Raw genomic sequence first — 24,403 nt, 5'->3', positions numbered from 1 at the left:
TCACATAATCAACACTCGTCAATGGGTGGATCATTATATGCAATAAAAAATCAACTATAAAATCACCATAATCTTCTGAAGTTCTTGAGGAACCAAGGTTCTGGCCGAGGGGCCTTTAAACCTTTGAAAATTGTTTATTTATTTTTATTTCCTTTTTTAAAATCAATATTATAATTCACTTGTTTATTTGCTTCTTTGTTCTTCCCCCCCTCCCCACAGTCAAATATTGTTGCAACGAGGCTCGAAAAATGTTTCAGCAACAGCTGTTCAGTTCTCTGTTGTGAATGGACATTTAGAATGTCCTGTTTTTCCCCCAAAATGTTTCAAGTTGTTGGTTCTGCCATATATACGGGACTCAAGCTGGTATGAAAGAGGGAGGGTGCATTGCATTGTTTTTTCAGAAATTATTGGGGGGGGGGCGGCTCAGTCCCCTTACAAAATGTATTGTAGGCGCTTAAATGGCCTCAGCTCATAGGTCTTCTATTCTGGTGCCTATCTTGTACAGAGTGTAATTTTTCTTATCTTGGTTTCAATATTATTGACCTGCCGATTTTCACCACCACCACACATATTTGAGCCCCCCAATAAATTTTTTAAGGGGGCTGAGCCCCCCTAATAATTTCCGAAAAAGCAATGCAATGCACCTTCTCTCACCTGCATACTTGAGTCTTGTATATACAAAACGACCAGCATCTTTCGCCCCCCCCCCAACCCCCCAATGTTTTCTTTGTGTTGGCGCCTCGTCCACCACACATCTTTGGGCGTAATTTCATGTTGATGTCATGCGGCCCCCCCCCTTCCCTTGGTCACAGCGAACAACAGAAGATGCACTCTTCTGGCAGTGAAGAGTTTGTCCAGGCAAACAAGAAAAGGCCCCTCCCCACTCAAACTTTGTCATTCGTGCCTTCTGGCAGTAAGGATTGGCACCGTGGAACTGTGGGGACTGAGCGACAGGGAAGAAATGAGAGAGTCTTATTGGCATGGAACAAGAAAGTTAAAGACCATTGAGAGTATTAAAAAAAATAAGATTTTGAGGGGATTGTTTTCCATTATCTGATTCATAATTAAGACAATTTTTAGTAAATAAATTTTTTTTTTTCATCATACAAAATGAGGAAACCATTCAGGCGAAGTTTGGGGGGGGGGCGAGCTGGGTCTTCAAAAATATTGGGAGGGCTTGGGCCCATGGGCCGGATACAAGTTTACGCCTATGAATATGATATGAATATTTCTCAGCATACACTTCACTTGTTTCAAAGGCTTTTTCTCCAGCTTTTTCACACACCTACTTCTACTTTCAGTAGAGATGAAGGATCAAGCATCTCTGTATTGCTCTAAAAGTTTCTGTTTCAATGCTTGGCATAATTTTGGCATCAAAATTACAAAGTTCCATTTCTGTAACTTTTCCATTAAAATTTTGAATGACAGATTCAATATTTTTCTTAATTAATAATTCTGATTAATGTTACATCTTATTTGTTAGAATTGAGTGAAAAAGAAATGCCACTCAATGTTACTAGTTTTGGAATTTTTCCTTTTATATTTTCCAAAACGACAGACCGTTGATTTTTACCTTTTGTTCTAAGTCTTTTGAAAACATTCGAAGATATTTTTTCCCATTAACCACTTTTTAAAAGTTCCCAAACCGGCTTCAAGTGGAACTACTTAACATGGCATAGCCACAATATTATCCGCAAGTACGGTAGTGTCTCGATAATCAGAGATGAACGGGGCTGAAACTACCTCGGGTTACTGAAAACTTGGATTTTATCCCAGAAACAATAAAAAAACTTTGGGGACGACGACTTATTGTACCTTATTTTTGGATAATCACAATCATCCAGTGCCTTTTCTTTGTGATATGATTGAATTTTAATCTGGTGGCACATTCCTTGTCTTTTTTTTTTCTCTCGCTTATATCCATCTCTCCATTGAGACAAAGCGGTGGGGACCATGATCTGATTAGGAGCAGGTAGTATTTCTTTTGCTTTTATGGTAGATCAAACCACACAGTTGATACACTTATGATCTATATATGAATATATCCTAGAATCTGCACGTTTCAAGTTCATGTTCTTATTCTCTGCAGAACTTGGCTTATTTCGGTGCCTTCTCGACTTTAAGTGCTTAGAGATCGTAGTAGCGATTAAAATCTGGTTAGTTTTTTTGAGAGTAAGTATGTAAATTGGAAGGCAGGTATTTTTAGGTAGATGTGGGCCATGGAAAAATTGTTTTGCCCAAAGGGGGAGGGCTGCTTTCAAGAACGGATCGACCTTTCGAGGGCCACAAGGAGTCTTTCCAGATAAATTTTGAGTAACTAACTGTCAAAACAAATTTTTTTTATCAACAGATACTTTTATTTGGTAGCATATAAAGTATTTCCTTTCCATATTTTAATTATTTTAATAAAAGTATTTTAAATTTTTAATTATCATTTGGGGGGTATGGGGCATTTACCTGCGTAAACCTCCGGAGCCTATGAGATATTGTTAAGAATGTCTGGCTTACTTTATTTAAATTTTGTGAATTACATAGCATTCCAAAAACTCAAAATATTACAAATAGGAGTTCACATTAATTCTATTATTGATGCTGTGCAAATTGCATATACATCTCCTCTTGCTTTAAAAAGGAATTTCAAGATGTTTTCATTTCCATTGAAGATTTTCTACCGAATGGTTAATAGTGTGGAAAAATTATACATTACATATCAAAAAATATAATTTGATAACTTTTCATGTTGCCCCTTTTCTCCTGATGCCATGTGCTTATTTCACTTAATGGTTAATCCGATTCTGCCCGCTCCCCTTCCCCAAAAAAAAAAAAAAACCGACCATGAGCCGCCACTGGTTTTAAACTACCTTCCGTCTCACAAGTTGAGACCACTACCCCAGTAGCACATCAATATAGAACGACGTAGAGATTTCTATAACGTTCGACGTCGTTTACCGATGTTGTTCTACGTAAAAATGGCATATATTTGTCGGTATTGTTCGACGTAGCGAAATCCAACGTCGAACGGTGTCGGGTCAGATATAGTTTAACAGCGTTTACTGACACCGTTCGCGTAAAAATGGCATACATTTATCGACACAGTTCGACGTCGGATTCGCTACTTCGAACTATATCTGACCCGACACCGTTCAACGTAGTTTACCGATAACGTAGTTTACATAAAAATGGCATATATTTGTCTGTATAGTTCGACGTAGCGAATCCGACGTCGAACTATATCTGTCTTGGCACCGTTCGACGTAGTGAATCGGACGTCGAACTATGTCTGACCCAATCCATCCATTGATGTAAAAATGTCATACATTCGACGGCGTAGTTTGACGTTTACGTTATCTATGATTTATGTTATTACAATATAAAACATGTCGACACATTTCTATTTCGAGAAATCGGCCCTTTCTTCATCCTGCGGCACACTTGAATTCAAATGAAATAGAAAATATTTTTTTGTTATGATTGTCACAAAATTTGTTTTAAATAACTATTTACTATAATCGGTCACAAAAAATAAATTAAAATTCAGAAACTCAATCATTCTGCTGTTAATTTAATTAAGTTAAATCTGAGTAAGTTAATAGAGTTTACAATGTCTGCTTTTGCTAGGTTGAATTTTGGGCAGGGATAGGTTTAAATATCTTCTTGTAAGATTTATTATTTGTTATAGATTTCTGTGTTCCATAGTATCAAATGAAATGCAGGAAAGATTGCTTTCCACAAATATAATAACGTATGATAACGAGAACAGAAGTATTTCTATATACCTTTCTTTTGTGCAATTCTTGAAAATTCTTCCATTAAGTGATAACAGAAATGAACCACGGCCAATATTTAAAAGAAGAAACTATTGTTTTCTCTCAATTACTCAGTTTCCCCTCTTACACATACATCTAATTTGAAAAAAAGAATTAATTCCTCGCACTTAAGTATTCAGATACTGTGTAATCAATATCTGCGGCTTTTTTTCAGACTTCTTTTAAAAATTAATCTGATAAATTCCTGAAAAAATTTTTATGGCGCAACTACAATTCTCATGTAGCACACTAGTTGAAAAACTCTGATGCATAAGTTCTAGTTAAGTTCAGAATTCAGTTTCTATAATACTACTATACAAAACACTTATGTGTTCTGAATGTAAACAATAGAACTTACTGTTACAAAAAGTAAATGTAACAATAGTGAGCCAGTTCAAAATATTTAATGTTATTTTTAATATTCGAAATAATTATTTGTATAATAATTTTTTTATTATAATTCAAACTCATCTGCTATTGTTACTCGATCAAATTTTGACTGCTAAGAATTATATAAATAAAATAATATTTACAGTCCATATAGCAGTAAATGGCCACCCAGATATTGAATGAAAACAATGAAAAATATGCAATAGGCTTGACAAAACTGTAAAAAGAAACATCACTGAAAAATATTATAATAAGTGGAACAGGTCTCTGCTATAATAATTTCAAATGACAATTTGACCACCTTGCATTCTTTCACAGGTGATTTTTTTTTATCCAAAGAATAAACAATGTGCTGCTCTTTCAATTTCAACTGTGGAAATAATGTAATAATATTTGGACGTATTATGTGAACACATAATTTTGTACATGAACAAAACACCTATTATTTCCTGTCAATCTCAAAAACCTTGAGCAATTATTTTTCTTTTATTTCTTGAAACATACATATAGTTATATGTATTTTTGAGAGAGCTTTTGTTTTTACATTTAAAAGTGACACAAACACATGGAACTACTTTAATTTTTATTTTCAGTTGTTTTATTTATTCTTTTCCAATTCTTGCTTGTTCTGTTTTCTCTAAGCTTCATTTTTTTTATATTTAAGCATTCAAGAAGTTGCTTCTGCAGGAATTTAGTCTCATTCTTTTTTTTTTTGTCTTAATATCTGTATGTGGATAGAAAAGAATTCTCTTAAAAGATATATAAAGGTATGTTTCAGCAAGATTGGTAGGCCTGATTACAATGTCACGTCATACAATTTGAATAATGTGAAAATGATTGACCCTAGAGTAGGCCACCATTTCAACTCTTCATGTGCAATTTGTTTAACGTCTTATTTAAAGCACAATTAATTTTGTATTTAAAATATGAAATTATTACTTATTATGACTGAATGATTATTGGCATCCTGTTTCCCCCCTGGGTTTTTTTTCAAAACCAGCTTAGACACCAAACGGCAACTGAAAGAATATAGTTGGTATATGGTAAAAAAAGCTACAGAGTTTTCTCATAACTTTATAAATATGTTTTTTAAAGCTTGAAAAAAGAAGCCTATTACTGGTGTACTTACCTCACACTATACATGTATATGTACAGAATCCTAGAAATTCAGGCCATTTGAACACACCACCAATAATTTTAAAAGCGTTTTATATGATGTGTTCAAATAAAACTGGTTTCAGTTTTCTGGGGATTAAATAAAGAGAGCAAAGATAAAGCAAGCACAAATAGAATTTTTAGCCATGATTTAATATTGCTTTATGTACAAGTTCTTAAAGAGATATTTTCAAATATTTATAATTTTTTTTTAATATAGACAGACTTTATTTCAGATGGAATAGGGTGCTTCATGCCAGCAAAAAATTTCAGCAATCTTTTATGTTTCAGACAAAACCTATAAAACATTGAAAATACATTTCTTTTAATTTATTGAATATTGAGAATATTTTGATAGTACAAGTATGACGTCACTCTCCGCTACCATACAAAGGTTTTTAACAACTGGCTGTTGCGAAAATATATTTCGGAAAGAGAGAAAATTCAACTGCCCCTGCGGGGAATCGAACCCACGTCCTTTCACTTTCCAGGCGAACGCCCTAGACCACTAGACTACAGAGGCACAGAATCTCTCAATCTTTCCTTGGAGCTCGTGTGCACTGAAAGGGACCATACATGGACGGCCGGACCAGACTCGGGCCAAGCTCACAACTGCTGACGTTGCCACCAGATGGCAACTTATACAAGGATGACGTCACTCTCCGCTACCATACGAAGGTTTTTAACAACTGGCTGTTGCGAAAATATATTTCGGAAAGAGAGAAAAATTCAACTGCCCCTGCGGGGAATCGAACCCACGACTTCAGTGTACACGAGCTCCAAGGAAAGATTGAGAGATTCTTGCCTCTGTAGTCTAGTGGTCTAGGGCGTTCACCCGGAAAGTGAAAGGACGTGGGTTCGATTCCCCGCAGGGGCAGTTGAATTTTCTCTCTTTCCGAAATATATCTTCGCAACAACCAGTTGTTAAAAACCTTAGTATTTTGATAGTAGCCTACATTAGAGAGATATATTTTATTAGTACTTTTCACTGGCTCAAGTCCCCCCCTCCCCAAACAATATCTCATGAAATCATGATAATTTTAAATAGGTATATATTGAAATGTTGAACTGGTGTCCCACCAATATCTTTGATAACTTTGCCTATGGTGTGAAAAATGCACATTCTTTAACATCAAAATAATCTCTCAGACCAATCACATGAATACCACAAAAAATAATAGCTACTGATACATTTGCACTGGATGTTGGAAATGTTTTGCATCAGCGGGTGTTCATCTTGAGCTTCACGTTAAAAAAAATCTGATTTCTGGATTGATTTGGACTTTCTAAACAGTGGCCGAAATTTACTGGATGATTCTTAGCCGAACAAATTCAGTTTCATAGAATGAAAATAAGGCAAAATGTAGTAAAAAATTACAAACTGTGCTTGTGTGTGTGCACATGCAAGAATGTATTCAGATGTTGGTTTAAATCTTGATCTCGTGTAGAGGTCAAGATTTAAAGCAATGTTCTGTTCATTTGATAAACTAATGTTCAGGTTGTAGGAATTGTCTATACTAAAAATATTATTTGATAATTAATTTTCACTCTAAATCTTTCAAAACATGGTTTTTTGAAATGAAAATTAATGCAGAAGCTGCACTAATTTTTGCTCAAGTCTCCACAATCACATTTTCAAAAACCTAAGCACAGTTGCAGCGGGAAAAACTAATTAAAAAAAAAAACCACACATTTATACTGTAATTATGAATATTCTTTAAATTGTATCCTGGAATTTGAGTAGGTGCCTTATTTATACTATAGCAGGGAAGCTTATAGAAGTTCCACATAAAATTCAATCTTCCTTATTTGTGACCTAACAAAACAGGTTTTAATCAATATTCACATGTTGTACTTATTTTATTTGGAAGAGTTGATGAACTTTGCCCAAGAATATTAAGAAGACACCAATGAATAAGGCAAATACACGAAATGTACAAATTTTTGTATTTTTCATGCCTTATTCTTGGTGGTCTGGTCGTTGGTGTCTTCTTAATACTTATTTTATTGCAAATAATATAAATAGTCTGCAATTGTACACAAACTACAAACAAATGCACCACTTTGAAAACATTTTGTGTAGAATTCAAATTATTTTTATTTTTTTTAGTTGTGTATGGAGACCTATGCTTGGACTTTTCATGTCAAGGTTTTATGAACTGTAAAAACATAGATTATTTCAACGTAGCAAAGCCATATATATGATATGAGTGATATTCCAACTCAGCAATATTTCCTTCATGACAACCCTGTATAGCAATCAGCTGCACAATCACACTCAGAGAATAATCGTTCAATGCATGAACTTCATATATACTGTACATCCAAATTATATTACGAATTATACAAAATTACCATCATTATTGTAGGAATTGTCTATACTAAAAATATTTGATAATTAATTTTCACTCTAACTTTTTCAAGATTGTATTATACAGGTTTACCATTTTAACCGCATTTGCCCCGTGGCAGTTGAACATCAGTTTCCAACAGATTAGAATGCATGTTGATTTCTTTTTTTCTGATACAACTTTTATTTAAAATAATAAAATATCATAAAAGGTAAAATTCCAATTTAATAGTATTCAAAGAGAGAAAAATACTTACCATCGCACACGATTTATTGGTGGAATAGTGCGACATGACAGCAGAGTAGTATCATTATATAGGAAATCATCATTGTATCGCAGTTTCACTGTGTCATGTTTAACTCCTAGAAAAATTTCAAATAGGTACATGTGGTATAAAAATGTCAAAGTATACATTTGCTTATTAATATTTCACGTTTATACTTTGAACAATTTTAATCATAGCCCCTTGCATACAGAGTGGAAATGGGAGCTGACAAAGAATGTAATCACTGTTCACTTACATTAGAAATATACTACACAGAACCACGTAAAAAATCCTTTTTTATGAGCGATTATGGGTCCAGATTAGTATATCAGAGGCTATTAATGGGCTAATAAATATTTTCAACATCACCAAGTAGGCATGCCCCTCTCTTTACATCTTGAAGATGGCCCCTAGACAGGAATCTTTGGTAAAGTACCCCAAATGGCGTATTCACAAAGAGGCTATGTGGGCTATAGCTCAGGGCGAAAATTTCAAAGGGGCTGCAAATTTAAGGAATGACTAGTCAACTGGGAGTCCCTTCCCACTCTACCAAGAGATTATGGAACTAAGTCACTATGCAGCAAAAAGAGTGTGCAAGTACATGAGTAACAGTGTGCAAGCATAGGAGTAACAAAAAGTGTGATTTAGAGGGTGTGAGTATAGGAGTGACCTGGAGAGAGCAAGAAATCGGGTGAGTGTGTGACAGAATGATCAGGGTTATAGTGATTTAAATCAGCAGTTTAAATCAACTGATTTTTTTTAAATCACTGATTTGAATCAATTTTTTTCAGATATGAAAAATTATCTGTTGTAATTGAATAAAATTATTTTAAATATCAATCAATTTAAATATTATATTTTCAAATATTTTTATAATATATATATTATGTACGGGGTGATTATAAAAAAACTATCCCGACATATGGGCCCCTAACTATCATACCATTCACAGAAACCAAATGAAATTTTGGCATAAGGCATTTTGAGGTATGCGCTCAAGAATGATATGAAAAACAACAGTGTCACTCTAACAGTTACGGTTACAGTGAGAAAATTTCGAAAATATCAAATGGCAACACCAAGTTTTTTGTATTGGAATGCGATCTCCATACTGAAAAACACTAAATAGCGTTGGAATGGCACCTGTAGCACGAAAATCCCCGGAGCTAGGCAAGGAAAAAGTAAAAAGGATTTTGCCGTGCACCAGAGCATTAATGTTCGTTTCATTCGTCACACCGTTTCTTCGGCTGAGATCCCAGCCTGATTAGTCTTCCACAAGGTCATGTGGAAAATTTGTGAAACACAATAAAATGCTTTATTTTATGCTGCTTCTCTGTCCTTATTGGTTATCCTCACTTTTAGCCTATCTACCGCCGGTGATTTTCATGCTACAGTTGCTGTTCGAACGCTATTTAGGGTTTTTCACAATGGAGATCACATTCCAATACAAAAAACTTGGTGTTGCCATTTGATATTTTCGAAATTTTCTCACTGTAACCGTAACTGTTAGAGTGACACTTGAGTGCATACCTCAAAATACCTTATGCCAAAATTTCATTCATTTTCTGTGAATGGTATGATAGTTAGGGGCCCATATGTCGGGATAGTTTTTTTATAATCACCCTGTATATATACATATTAATATATCTATATTGTAATATCAGGGACACCATAGGGGTACCAATTTAGCTAATAAATGCCCAAGATTTACAATGATGATCGAAGTTAGACTTAGACTTAGGATGTAAAGTTGACTTAGAAAATCAAAAATTGCATGGCGATGGATGGATGGATATACATAATGAATAAATTCTGTGTGTTATCAAACGGTGTGGTAAAGCCATCTATGTTGATACTATTGACACATCCAGCTTATCACATGCTGGAAATTATTTAGCAAATGTGGTTTTTAGTTCAGTAAAGTCAACAGAAGAAAACTTCATATGTAACATATTGGTGCCCCCCCCCCAAGTTTTGTTACTGCAAATATGGTTTCATCCAGAAAGACCCTGGATGAAAAGCTTTGCTTTTCGGGACTTACATATTGGTACAGTGCTCACATTTTAGTCGAAGATTTGGTTAAAACTGATGTATGTTACAAATATATTTAGATACTTCCACAATCATCTCTCAAAAGCATGGTATTATGTGTAAGGTGGAAGTTCATTAGTCTTCCTGCAGAGGTATGATGGAATACTTATTGTGATTCTCTTGAATCTTATGTTAAAAATTTGTCAGTTGTTACCAAAGTTTGTGAAGACCACAGATCTCAGATAGTAACATATCTAGTGAAATCTTAAATATTGATTCAAAAAGAAATGTCAAGGACATAATTGCAATTCTGAAACCAATAGCCAATTAATTAACGATTTTGTATAAAAGAACCCACACACAACTGCTCCATAGCTGAATGTGTGTATTGGCATGGAAAAATCTGCAATTGAAGATAAAAGCAGCATCAGCATCAAACAATACAAAGGTTTTGTCATCTTATATATAAATGTGAAAGTATGTATGTATGTATGCTCTTTATACAAATCTACAGTTTTAGACCGATCGTCGCCAGATTTTGCATATATACCAAACAGGTCCGGGATTGAACCGTAGGCTACTTTAAAAGTTCGTCAGAGCTGGGCAAATGCCCGAAATGGGCAAAAAACTGTCGGGCAACAATGTTTTTCGGGCCTCAACAATCACTTTCGGAACGTTTACTTTGGTTACCGTGGTTTCCAACAATGCATTTCAGACATGTATATACCTTTACAATAGTTTGTCACATCTTTAACGCTGCCATCATAACAGTTTATTCCTTTATAATGGTTTGTCACTTTTCCAATCCTCCCAGTAATTGAAGAAAACCCGGGAAGCGCCGGGTATTTCTGCTAGCCTATATACAGGGTGTCCTGTAAGTGATAATGCGGCCCTTATCTTATCAACCGGCCATTGTATAGGTATAGATTCAATTTAAAAAATGCTTAAAAGGCGTTTGAATAATATTCGTTGCACAAGATGGACGTATGACGTCGCTAACAACAGAGAACAACAACTACAACGACAAAACTGGGAATAAAAATGTTCAACGTCAACTGATGAATTCAATGCTTGCCTCAAATCATCAACACCCTGCCACGAAGCTAAAAAATTATCATTATCCACCCACATGCGAGTTCAACGGCAAAATGACTCAGCACTGCTATCATTTTCACATCAGTTGATCAAACTTGGCAATGGACGTATTCCCGTAGACCCAAGCACCGGACTGATTACTTTCCCAAATGGATTTTGCCAGTTGTTAAATTCAGTTCAAGAACTTGCAGACAAAGTCTTCCCAAACATTGAACAAAATCACCGAAACCATGAGTGGCTTTGTGAGAAAGCAATTCTGGCATCGAAAAATGACAGTGTGAACAGGATCAACGGAAAAATCCTAAAAATTATTCCGGGAGACTCCACATTTTACAAACCGGTTGACACTATCACAGACACAGCGCAGACAGTTCTGTATTCTGCAGAATTTCTGAACTCTCTGGATATTCCGGGTGTGCCACCACACAATTTGACCCTCAAAGTCGGAGCACCTATAATGCTTTTGAGAAATTTGTCGACACCGATACTCTGCAATGACAACAGGCTCTGCGTGAAGAAATTGCATCATTGAAGCAACGATTCTAACTGGATGTGACAAAGAAAAAGAAGTCTTCATTCCACGCATCCCAATTATCACTGAAGAAATGTCATTCACTTTAAAGCGATTACAGTTCCCGATTCGTTTAGCTTTTGCCATGACAATCAACAAAGCGCAAGGCCAGTCGTTAGCAGTGGCAGGTATCAACTTACTTAAGCCCTGTTTTTCACACGGACACCTTTTCGTCGCCTGTTCGCGTGTTGGTAATCTCAAAAATGTTTACATCTACACACCAGATGGACAAACAAAAACATTGTGTATCCACAAGCAATTGCCTGAAGTTTTAATTAAAATATTTAAAAATAAAAGTAGTTTTTTTCTTACTTCATGCAGAAATTTTTTTGATTACATATATATACCTGATTAATTATTTCTTAAACTTTTTACAGGGCGGGCAACGTCGCCGGGTATCAGCTAGTCAGAATATAAAAATATATATGAAAAATAGTTAACAGATGCACACTTTGATGCATTTATTCTAAGCTCATCAGTGTTAACTTATCAAAGTATGCCAGTATGGGAGGGACTCCAAAAATAAAGAAAAAAAGTCAGTGAGTAACTAAATGAGTAAGCAAGGGATGAATAGAATAACCCAGAGAGTGTGCAAGCATGCGAATAATGAAAAAGTGATATCTATAGAGAAGGGATCAGGTTTGTTAGAGAGTGTATAAGCATGGAATTGGCTTAAAGAGCAATGAAATAGGCTGTGAGGCAAAAAAAAATAGCAACATAGAGTGTGCAAGCACGAGTGATCTAGAGAGTAAGGAATGTGACAAAAGGAGTTACATTGTTATTGATGAAATATTTTAACACTGTATAGAATAGTGTGCCAAGACCAAAGAGCAATATTTTTATACAGCCAATTATCATTCGGTTGAAGTTTCAGTCAAGTTTAACTCATAGCATGTAAAATTTCAAATCAGTATATAGTATACAGATTTCAAATAGATTTCCATGTTCATATTTGATCTATTACGTACATACTTTAAACAATTTTAAGCATGTCCCGTTGCATTCGAGGAAAGGGGGACACAATGATTGAATTCTGTCATGACAAAATTCAATAATTGTTTAATTTTTACATAAAAATACAATTCATATAAAATATACATAATATTATACAAAAATTTACTTCAGAGAACAACATAAAAACCCCTGCCCTGATAGCCCACGGGTGAGGCTCAGGATAGAAAAAGGTGCATAATCGGGCCTGTAAATAGGTTGGGGCATCCAGCCAAATGAAGCCTCACGAAAAATATGTATACTTATTTTGCAACCTTTCAATGGGGGCCCCAAGACTGCAATTCTACGACCTTGCCCATGATCATTCAGTTTGCATTAAAAAAATATTGAGGGGGATGAAAATCCCTAGTCGTCCCGTAGGCAGGAGGAATGGTGTGTATATTCGTGAATATGGGTTGGGGGCTCAACACAAAAGAGGGAGAGCTCAACATGGCTCATCACAAGGGTAGGGCTGACAGGGTCCAGGGAAAATGTCATCACTTTTGATTTTTCCATGCTATGAATACAGAAGGACCCCAGAGAAGATCTTAGTTTAAGAGCCCTACCCCAGGATGGAGGCCATAGGGGCTGAAATAGCTTCAGCTCCAAGGTTACGGCACAGGCACGTACGCCTCAAGTGCTGTGACAACCCTTATTTACCTTTTTTCACACTGTAAATTCACTACAGGGGGGCCCATTTTAACCTGACTTAAGGGCCCGCCAAAGATCACAGCGCAGCAGGAGGGAATGGATTTATGAGAATTTAAACAACAAAAAAACAATGGTAAAAAAACAAACACTGACAATATCTTGAAAAATTTAACGTCTAGTTCGATAATAATAGTAAAATAATGCTTATCTTTTCTCAAACGATGGCTTCGGCGTCAACTGTTTCGTTAATAAACAATAAAATCTCTGGTTTTCGCAGCTTGTAACTAACGCTGTGTCTTCCAAAATGGCCGTCTGTTTACTCTAACTGACAGGGAAGAGGGGGGGGGAACATGTGGTGAGGGCCTGTACCGTTCTTGGTCGTTGTCGGTCGTTATAAATGGCAAGTGCGACGTTATGATGGGCAAAAAATTTAGATTATTTCAAAAGAAACAAATTATCGTTCAAGATATTCTCCTTCGAAACGAAATGCTGTAAAAATGAGAGTAACACTATTTTAGAGAAAAAAATAAAGATATTTTGGCGTTTACCGAATGAATACATTTTTACTATACCGTTCGGTATCGGACACGTAGAAATTTCCGACCTCTTTACGACACTCGGTATTCATTTGACGTTCCGATGTAGCATCGACGTCTATCCGACACCTGACGATACCGTTGTGCTACTGGGGTATACATAAACTTCAGGAAATGGCGGAGTACTGATCCCCTTTCTCTCCCCTGCAATAAATTTTTTGAGAGGAGACTGATTTCCCCCTCCCCCCTCCAGAATGATTCTTGAAAATGCAATGTAACCCAGCCACCTCCTGAACTTCAAGGCGTGAATGCAAGCTGATCTCCCTGATAGTCTCGCCACAGAGAACAACGGGCCTACAAATGGTATAAATATTCAGTCATTACACTTCACTTCTGAATATAGGTGGCAGCATTGAAAAATCAGATAAAACACTAGATATGCACTTATACTGTTAGGTATGCATACTTACACTTTTTTCACAACTCACTAGATAGTAAATTGTCCAGGGTGATGCACCTGAGTTATGCTCGGTTTGAAAGAAGGCCACCACCACCCCTCTATGACAATGCTCTTGATTGCAGTGTATATAGGGCATCTAGTAACTTTTTTGCACCCCAATGTTTTATTTGCATCAGCACATCTGGTGTAGTATTTTCAACATGAAAGACAAACTAAACATTCAAATTATTAAATGATGACAATGACTTAAGTTTGATTTAAATTGATAAAATAAGTTTATGAATGTTTTTTCTCTTAGAAAAACTTGGAAAACCTAAAGTATGAATATTTTGATGAAGATGATGATGACCCAGATGACTTTCTTGATGACAGTGAAGACATTGATGAAGAAAGTGAGAGTGATAGTAACATGATGACTTCTAACCTCAAATTATCGTAAGATATATTAAATACCATTTTCCTATCTGTCTTATATATGTGGTGCAATATATTTAGAGCCATACTTGTGTAGTAAAATTTGTATTCTCAATCATACTTGCAGGAGAAGTCAACGTGCAATCTAATTGTGAGTGAGTGAGCCTGAAAAAAATCATTTCATTTTTTTAAATAATGTACAGATAATCATGGTGGATTGAAAAAAAATGGCAGGCAATCTTACATTAATATCCCCCAGTATATGGGTACACTATACTTAGTGGATACTATGGTTTTCTGCCGTCATAAGTAGAGCAAGACTGTGTGCGAGGCGTTTCAAATCAAATGGTAGATGTTGGTAATTATGTACTTTGTTTCCCTCACTGTCTTAGATAAGACTAGAGATTTCCAATCCAAGTGGCTCAGAGGCCTATGAAGAGCTGGTGTAAAACTGTTTAAAATTTGAATAATTGGCCAGAAATAATTGAGGAATCCTAAACTAAGGAAACAGTCAGTAGGCAAAATGTTTTAAATTAGTTTTCTTCAACCTATGTACATCTGCTGACCAATGACTTGAAATATCTGGTCTGTTCAGACCCAGACCATCTGCATCAGTGTAAATCAAAGAAAATTAAAAATCTGTAGATTGACAGAAAAATTATTTCCTAGGAAAACCAAAGTAAATTTGCTAATTTCTCTGGCAGTCAGAGTTGTATTATACGAAAGTATTAATCCTTCTGTGGAGATTTCCCAACTGTTTCTGGAACAGTCTTGGAGGAGGATGTACCTTTTAAATATTGACACCACCTATTTGCTGCTGCGGTAACCTTTTACTGTCTATGCTTGTTTTTCCGAACTCGTGCAGATTTGAACATTTAGTTTGTAATGGGGATGACATATATTTAAAGAAATAGCATATTGTTTGGCACCAGATGGCTGGTTCATAAAAATACTTGGGTTCGTAACATCAAGTGACATAAGAAGAGGTCTTCTATATATATATATATATATACATATATATGAAGGTATAACCAAAAACTCAAGAAATAACAGTTAAAGTCAATATTGATACTGGCCATATGTTAGCTTGATGACCCCGTTTAAAAGCAATAGATTTCCAGGTCTTATTTTATAACAAAACTCTTTATTACAAACTTTAAATATAGGAATAATTGGCAGGTGAGATTCTTCAATTTTTCTTCGCCAACTTCTTTTCTCTCCAACTAGTTAATAATACTAGATTTTGATACAACACTGATTTTGTTCCCAACAATATTTTGGTGATTTTGTTGTGTTGATTCAGAATCTGGTTTTGTTCGATTTAGCTCTAGTTTTTGAGATAATTGTGAAAATTAAATTTCAATAGATTGTGTGTGTATCAAAGATGCCATTGACGCCCTATAACATATCAAATACCTGAAATTTCGGAAAAGGACGCATAAAAATTTTGTTCATGCATCCTTTTCTAGTTCTAAGAAGAAAAAGTAGAGAGAAAACCTCCCCTTTTTTTTCTTTTTTTACCATGTATCATGATCACGCAACCTTGGAAAAGTGGTTTTACTACTTTGTACACTGTACTGATATACATGCGGGCTGTTGAATAAGATAAGGGATATCTAGCTGCTTCCCTGAATGAGAGGTTGTGTAATTGTCAAATTTTGGGGTTTTTATTTTCTTGTGGATTTTCTCCCTTCTGGTTACATACCAAAATTACGGTACTTTTGCGGCTATTTGCCGGCATTCAAAGACAGCATCTATACAGCATAAATTTGCCTTTTTTCCTATAATATTATGAATGTGAATTTTTTTAGAATCGTAAAGAATCGGAATACAAGTTGAAACTGTAAAACTTTCCAGACATCGTGGGAAAAAAAAAACTGAATCTGCAAAAACTCTACCTTGAATATCCACAGTTTTGTCATCTAGCTGCTATGTGTTAGTCACTGCTTTGCATCGCAAAAATAATGGGTGTGCATGCAGAATCGACTTTTGGAGAGGCACAAGGATCTAATTCTTCACAGAAAGTTTAGGTCACCAACACTAGAAAACAATTTTAAATTAACAGATTGCATAAAAGAAATTGTTTTATTTCAATACTTTAATTCTCTACAAAAATATTTATAATTTTTTATTTTCTGGATTCTAATGGTGAGAATCCAGGTTTGGAACCCTGCGATTGCGCAGTGGTAATCAGCTAAAAATACAATTTTCTAAGCTTCTCCAATTTTGAGTTGATTATTCCCTTAAAAAACTTCTGGTTGCCACGGTGATCACACATACCTACAACATAAATATGTACCGTATATACTCGTGTATAAGCCGACCCCCCCCCCCACTTCAGGACCACCAAAACCGCAATAAATTGAAAACCTGTGTATAAGCCGACCCCAAAAAATCAATGCATTTCAGAAAAAAAAAATTCTTATATTTTCAAGCAAAATGAATAGCTTACGCAAATTTACAATAGAAAATGATTCAAACTTTTTAAGCCGTTTCTTCTGAGTCTCCAAGTTGATCGTAATCCATCAGATCATCATAGGGTGCGGCATCTTTGTTTTTATCTTCATCTGGGCTGTCATCGCCATTGTCACTTTCAAACAGGATATCATCTTCAGTTCCGTCCATCGCATTGCTGATGCAACACTTTTTGAAGCATCGGATAATAATTTCGTTGGAAACAGAATTCCACGTCTCATGTACCCATTGAGACACTGGGGCAGCAGTTCCCAACCGGGGGTACGCGAGAGGCCGTTAGGGTGTACGCGAAAAGAAAATGGTAATGGCTGCCATCCATCTAAAAAAGAACAAAATAATTAAAAAACATTAAAAAGAATTTTTAAAAGTAGGTAGTTGTTTTTACTAATATTGTGAGTTGTAATATATTGGCCTTCCCTATCAATAAAATCTTCTATAACAGAGGGGTTTTGTCCGCTGGAAGATTCGGCCTTCCCTCCTCCCGCCCAAACTATGATCGGGATTCGTGAACTCCATCCTCTCGACTCACTTTTCTTCAGTGTTTTAGATTTGATTGTTGACACATGCCTGGCTGTGCATAAAAGAGTAGAATTAATTTGTTTTGTGTTTTACTTTTGTTGTGGACGTTTGTATTAAGGTGTGTGCGTGTTATTCCCACAATTTTCCGCGTCAACTTTTCTACCAAGCACCTACTACTCATGCGATTTGCGCTATGGATCAGTGGCTAAAAACTAGATCTGCGCGGAAGTTCACCGAAACACCAAAATTAAATACCGAACACCTGTGAACGAGAAAACATTTGAATCTTCCAAAAGTGATTCTACCAAAGCTACCGAAACTTCCTTCTACATTAGCTATCGTATTGCGAGACGGGGGGAAAAATCACACTATTGGTAAAAATATGATGTCAGATGCATGTTTACAGAGGAAAGTGCTCTTATAATGAGTTTGATACCTCTGTCAAATAATACGGTGTCTCGGAGAATACAGGACATGTCAGACGATGTTAACAGCACAGTCATAAGTCACGTCAAAGGTTGTGATTTTTTTCTTTTCGTCGTTCCAAGTCGACGAAAGTATCGGCGTTTTGCGTGATATTCTGTGGCACTTGAAAGATAATTCGAAGTAAATCTTTTTATTTGTCACCCATTGAAGGGGTCGTACGACTGTTAAGGACTTATTTGAAACAATTAATCATTATTTCATTGAAAAAGAATTCAATGGTCAAAATGCATTGGGCTCACAACAGATGGAGGAAAAACCACGGAAGGTTTCTACTCAGGCTGTCGTGCACACCCAAAGTCACCCCCAAAACGAAATGGACTCACTGATATATTCACGGCCCTGCAACGAAACCGTTGCCTCCAAATTTGCGAAACGTTCTTGATGAAGCGATCAAGGTTTTCAACTTTGTCAAGGTGAATCCTATCAACTTCAGGTTGTTTAAATTGTGGTGGGCAGTCCCGTCTTAACACACGGCCCGGGGGGCCTGAAGAGAAGAGGGGCCTCACAAAAATGAGATCTGGTTGAAATTTTTCAGAATGTACCTGGTAGGGCTTCAGAAAAACCACTTGGCCCGGGGGCCCATGATGCTCTTAAGACGGCCCTCGTTGTGGGAAGACACAGACATCCTTCACAACGCTTTGCTTTTTGTACACGGAAGTTACGTGGCTGTCTCGAGGTTAAGTCCTGATATTGCTGTTCGAACTTCGGAATGAGGTAGCCCTTTTTTTAGGAAGTGTTTAAAACACTTCACGATTTCTTGTCACAAGCCGAGCTAAATTTAACAGTCGGCCACTTGAACGGATTAAAATCCTCGTTTGAAAAATATTTTTCAGAGCCGGAAATGGGTGATCGGTGGAAATCTAATTCCTTCAAAGTACACTGCTGGCCACCCAAATTGCAACACCAAGAAAGACAAGAGATATCGCAACAATATTTATTTTGTAAATAACATGTTGACCAAGCATCAAATGATTAAATTTATAGACTTCTGTGAAGTGTGGTTCCTGCCAAAATCAGTAGCCAGAGTAGCCGCCATTGTTGGAGATCACCGCTGCCACACGCCTCTGCATTGATTCAAAGAGACTTTGGATGTGTTCTTGGGGTACAGCAGACCAAGCAGCTTCCACGCGTTGCCAAAGTTGATCTGGTGTGGCAGCTGGGGATGTAATCTGGGTCAATCGTTGAGCAACCATGGACCACATGTTTTCTATCGGCGAAAGATCCGGAGAGCGAGCTGGCCAGGGAAGCAATTCAATCTGGCGATTGACGAAGAACCTTTGGACAATGCGTGCCACGTGTGGTCGCGCATTATCCTGTTGAAATATGGCTGTGGGCAAGCCCTGAAGGTAAGGAAGGACAACTGGCTCCAACACCTCGGAGATGTAGCGCTGGCTTTTTAAAGTACCGGCAATGCGTACTAGAGGAGTGCGAGAGTGATATCCAATACCGCCCCATACCATAATACCCGGTGCATAACGCAGCTGTTCAGCATCCTCTCTCCACGGTGTCTCCAGACTCGAATCCGACCATCGTGATATTGCAGACAGAAGCGTGACTCGTCAGTAAAGACAATTTCATTCCATTGTGCCGTCCACATCCTTCTTTCATCGCACCATTGGCAGCGAAGACGTCTGTGGTTCTGCGTCAAGGGTAGACGAAGCAATGGACGTCTTGCGGACAGACCACTCTGCTGTAAACGACGTCGAATGGTATAGCGCTTTGAAGTGGCGCCTGATGTGCATCTGCGCTGAAATTCTAATCATTTGCATATCTCACCTCCGCTAATGCATGTTGTAAATTTCATATTATTTGCATTCTTCCTTCAGGGTGTTGCATTTACGGTGGCCAGCAGTGTATTTTGAACCGGCTTTATTGGCGATTCTAGAAAAGGAGAAATTGCCAGAGCTCGCATCAGATACTCCTCTGAAGATCCTCTTCAATGACGGAATGGTGAAACTAGTCAGTTTTTGGGCTTGCCGCGGTGACGAATACGTTGAGCTTTCTAGAAAAGCCATAATGTTTTTGTTGCCGTTTGTTAGCACAGAGCTTGTTGAACAGGCGTTTTCTTCATATAACTTTTACATGAAAAATAAATATAGAAGCAAATTGAACGCAGCTCCGGCTTTGAGTTTGTATTTATCCTCTTTTGAGCTTAATTTTTCAAAACTTTGTAATTCAATACAGTCCCAAACATCACATTAATTTTTTTTCTCAATCTTTGTGTTAATTTGTTTGCTTACTTGAAAAATAAAAAAAAGCTAAATAATGAAAAATATACCATTTAATTTAGTTCAACGTGTACGTTTTTTTTTACGTTTTCCGAAAACTGTAATGAGTGAAACAGATTGGGAGGGGGGGGGGTCCGGAGGATTCGGGGTTTGGGGTACGTGGAAAGGAACCGCGGCAACTGGGGGTACGTGGACTGAAAAAGGTTGGGAACCACTGCACTAGGCCAATGTCAGGTTTCTTCAAAGCACCACTTTTTTTGTAGTTTCTTTATCATCGGAACTCATCCATTCGATCCACAAATGCCTCAAATAGTATTTGAAAGGCTTGTTAATGCTCACATCTAAAGGCTGTAAAATCGACGTTAACCCACCTGGTATTAAAGCCATCGATTTCTTTGCCTCGGCTTTGACATTATCGGTTTTGTGGAGTTTGAACATATCCCATAGCAATAATGCCGGTTTCTCGAACACTGCTCCGGGCCTTTTGTTCTATATTTCCTGGATCCATTGTAGAATGCCTTTTTCATCCATCCAGCCCTTTTCCTGGGCTTCCACGATCATTCTTGGTGGGAACTTCATGTTCGGAGGAATTTTCTTCCTTTCGAAAATCACAACTGGAGGCAATTCCATCGGCCATGCACGATAGCACGACCGTGAATCGTGTTTTTTCGTGCCCAGTTGTTCTAACAAAGATGGTTTTTTTTTCCGAGTTCATCAACAGTTCTATTGCTTGGAAAATCGAAAGTAACCAGGGTTTCATCCATGTTACCGATTTGTGACAGTTCAAATCTGTCTTTTTCGCAGTTCAATTATGAACTTCTGGAAAGATTCAATTCTGCTTTCCAATTCTTCTGGGAGTTTTTGTGTGATCTTTGTTCACTGGCGTAAGCACAGGTCAAACTTTTCTGGATTTGTGTCTTTGAATTTAACATTCTCAGCTAGTTTCGATGCTTTCAGACGTATGGCTGTCCTTGTCACGATTGTACCTTTCAGTCTGAGGTGTAGCACCCATTCATTCAATTCCTTCTCAAGTTCAGGGAACACCTATACTTTTCCTCAAAGAGCCTTTTTTGTCTTCCGCATGGCTGAAATTTTCTCTTTCATTTTCCGCCATTCTCTCACTTGTTTCTCATTGACGTTATATGTCCGAGCTGCAGCACAATTATTGTTTTCTTTGGCGAATTTGATCATTTTCAGTTTGAAAGACGCATCATACGCAAATCTTTTAGCTTTCTCTATTTTTGATCGTTGATACTTACTGATACAACACTAGATCAATGATTTTTCTGTGGGTAGTCACGACACACACTTATATTGCCTGGGAAAAAAATTACCACCTGGATTTAACCCGAAAACTACTAATACTACTAACACAACCACCATCTATTTATAGCTACAAAAATCACTCTGATGATTTGCAATGCCATCTATCACTACTAATTATTAGCGCCATCTATAGTTACAAAAATAACTATTGATTGCGGGGGTCGATATTTTCTCGTCAAAAACTGACCCGAGTGAAGGCCGACCCCCCCCCCCCACTTTAGGAATGAATTTTCCCACAAAAAAACTCGGCTTATACACGAGTATATACGGTATATATTAAACTTCAAATGCACGCATTACCAATTTGGAAAATAGGTGAAGGGCTGTAACTGGGAGTGGGAGGGACAGGCGGGTCTAGTATCCCGGGCTCTGGACTAGAGCGGGACACCAAATTCACCCTTTATAACTGCTTCTACATTACATGGGTGTGCCAAAATGTGTGCTTGCCCCGTTTGAGAAAGTATCTGGTTGCTGCGCTAGATAGATGGCACCACCTATTGAATACAAAACATGCCAAATGCTGGGGCACATGCATAAGCACGCTGTTAAGTTTCTCCAACACAAATCTGACATAGGTGTGAAAATATGTGGCAGTTAAATGGTGACAGATCAGTGGTGGATCATCAGGGAGGGAAAATAAAATCATTTTACCAGGAAATCCAAAGTATGAATAAGGAATCAGAAGATAGTGTCTGAGAGAGGAGAGAGAATATAATTTGCTTTAAATTTGATCAGAAGATATTGAAAGTGAGTCATTCCATGTCAAATCACCCAGCCATGAAACCCATAGTCTCAGAATTTAATGATTTTTATTTTATTTGTTGCTTTTACCATCCTTATGAACCGTGTGAAATATTATTTGCATATCTCTAAAACTTTTTGAGAAAAAAAATGTTGAAATTTATCAAAAAAAATGATGCATATTACTTTTCCAAGGCTCAATTTTCAAGTGCATTGTTTGAGAAAATAAATCATAACTTTTTCAATTTTCAATATATTGAAGTGAAGTTTTCACTAAAGTGTTCTCAAAAACATACAGAATATGAATAAAAATAATTTATGCACTCATATTTGAAATTTGCATGCAAAAACATTATGTAAACTTTGTTTTTGTGGAATTTTTTGTCAGAAAAAATACAATTTTTCTAACATATTTTTAGACCAGAGAGAGGCACAGCAGTTACCAAAACAACTTTTATTTTGAATTTTTCCTAAATATATAAAGTGAAAGACTGGAGAAAAAAAATGTTTTTTTTTTTACTGTCAATATATTTATATATTTTGACTCTCAACACAAAATTCATCAAAATAAGACTGGATCGCTCCGATTTCAAATCATTCAACTAGATACTGAAGTGAAACCTATCATCCCAGATTCAAATTATTATTTTTTGTTTATTGCTTCTACCATCCTTGTTGACCATGCAAAATTTCATGTACATATCTCAAAAATTTTGAGAAAAAAATGTCTTCTAACCCCATTCAAACAATATTATTTATGACAATATATCATAACTTCGCAGATTTCAAATGAAATCTCATCACATTCAAATGAAATTTTCAATAAAATGCTGACAAAAATGCAAGTTATGACTAGGAAAGAAAATTTAAACCTTTGAATTAAAAAATTAGATTGCAAAAAAATCATTGAAATTTATATAATTTTTGATTTTTTTTATAATAAAAACACAATAACTGACCTTTGCTTTTTCTGCTTTTCTCACAGCATTTAATTCTTCACAGATTTTTTTTCTTGTTCCATGAAGCAGGGGCCAGACTTAAAAGTTTCAGTTTCCCCTTGTTGTGATGGTTAAATTGAGTCTTATTTCGAAGATTAACTCTATCACAATAATCATACCATATGCTTTCTGTTTGATATTTTCATTAAGTGTGCTTTGAGATTCAAGCCCATTCAAGCAATATTATTTATAACAATATATCATAACTTCGCAGATTTTCAATACATTCAAATGAAATTTTCAATAAAATGCAAGTTATGACTAGGAAATAAAATTTAAACCTTAGAGCAAGAAAGTCATTTAAATTTAATTTTTTTTTTGTAAAACAATTTTTTAAACACTTTCGGATGCACAGCATGAATTTTCAATTTTTTAAAATTTAATCCTATTAATATATTAAGAAGACGACTATCGAAGAGTAAACACTATTTTGACAGTTAATACATTTGAATAACAAAACACAATTGTACTTGTATGACTACATTAATTATATTTGTACATTTTGACTTAATATAATGATTCATGCTTAGTAATAAGAAATTTATATTTTATTTTTCATGCACGCTTATACATTTATTACAGTATTCACTAAATTAAATCCCTCCGCACATGGAGTGATTACTGGGCGATCGTGACGAATTTCCAATGATACGGGCGATGATACAATTCATACGATTGGCATCCGCCAATGGCTTAATTTTTTCTGCAGCGAACTTGCTGATTTTTCGCCTTGTTATCAGTGTGCTCTTCTTATTTTCTTGCCACCACTTCCTCCCTGCCTTGCGGTATTTTTTCTTCGTTATTTCGTTGTGTGCACTACATAATTTTTTTTCACATTTTATTTTTTGTTGCGTTAAAATATGGAAAGTTCAAGGGATTAGAAGGCTATCGTTATGTTCTATTTCTACAAAAAAA

General features: G+C 36.2%; 1 protein-coding gene and 2 non-coding genes across 4 annotated transcripts in view; 2 read left to right on the top strand and 1 right to left on the bottom strand.

Moving 5' to 3' along the window:
* shn (zinc finger protein schnurri) overlaps positions 1 to 24,403 on the top strand; it is a 289,957-nt gene that overhangs the window by 167,187 nt on the left and 98,367 nt on the right. For both annotated transcript variants that reach the window (XM_089237935.1, XM_089237936.1), the window contains exon 4: positions 14,600 to 14,736. In XM_089237935.1, coding sequence (XP_089094061.1) covers positions 14,600 to 14,736 — 137 coding nt within the window. The remainder of the gene's footprint in view (positions 1 to 14,599; positions 14,737 to 24,403) is intronic.
* TRNAS-GGA (transfer RNA serine (anticodon GGA)) lies at positions 5,801 to 5,874 on the bottom strand. Its single transcript has one exon. It is a non-coding gene; the product is annotated as a tRNA-Ser (tRNA).
* On the top strand, positions 6,155 to 6,228 carry TRNAS-GGA (transfer RNA serine (anticodon GGA)). The gene has a single exon. It is a non-coding gene; the product is annotated as a tRNA-Ser (tRNA).

Source organism: Pholcus phalangioides, unplaced genomic scaffold, assembly GCF_987345545.1.
Source record: "Pholcus phalangioides strain wild (caught in Gottingen) unplaced genomic scaffold, Ppha-v1.0 ptg000010l_1, whole genome shotgun sequence".
In the NCBI taxonomy this organism is placed as follows: Eukaryota; Metazoa; Arthropoda; class Arachnida; order Araneae; family Pholcidae; genus Pholcus; species Pholcus phalangioides.
This window is presented reverse-complemented; position numbering and strand designations above follow the sequence as displayed.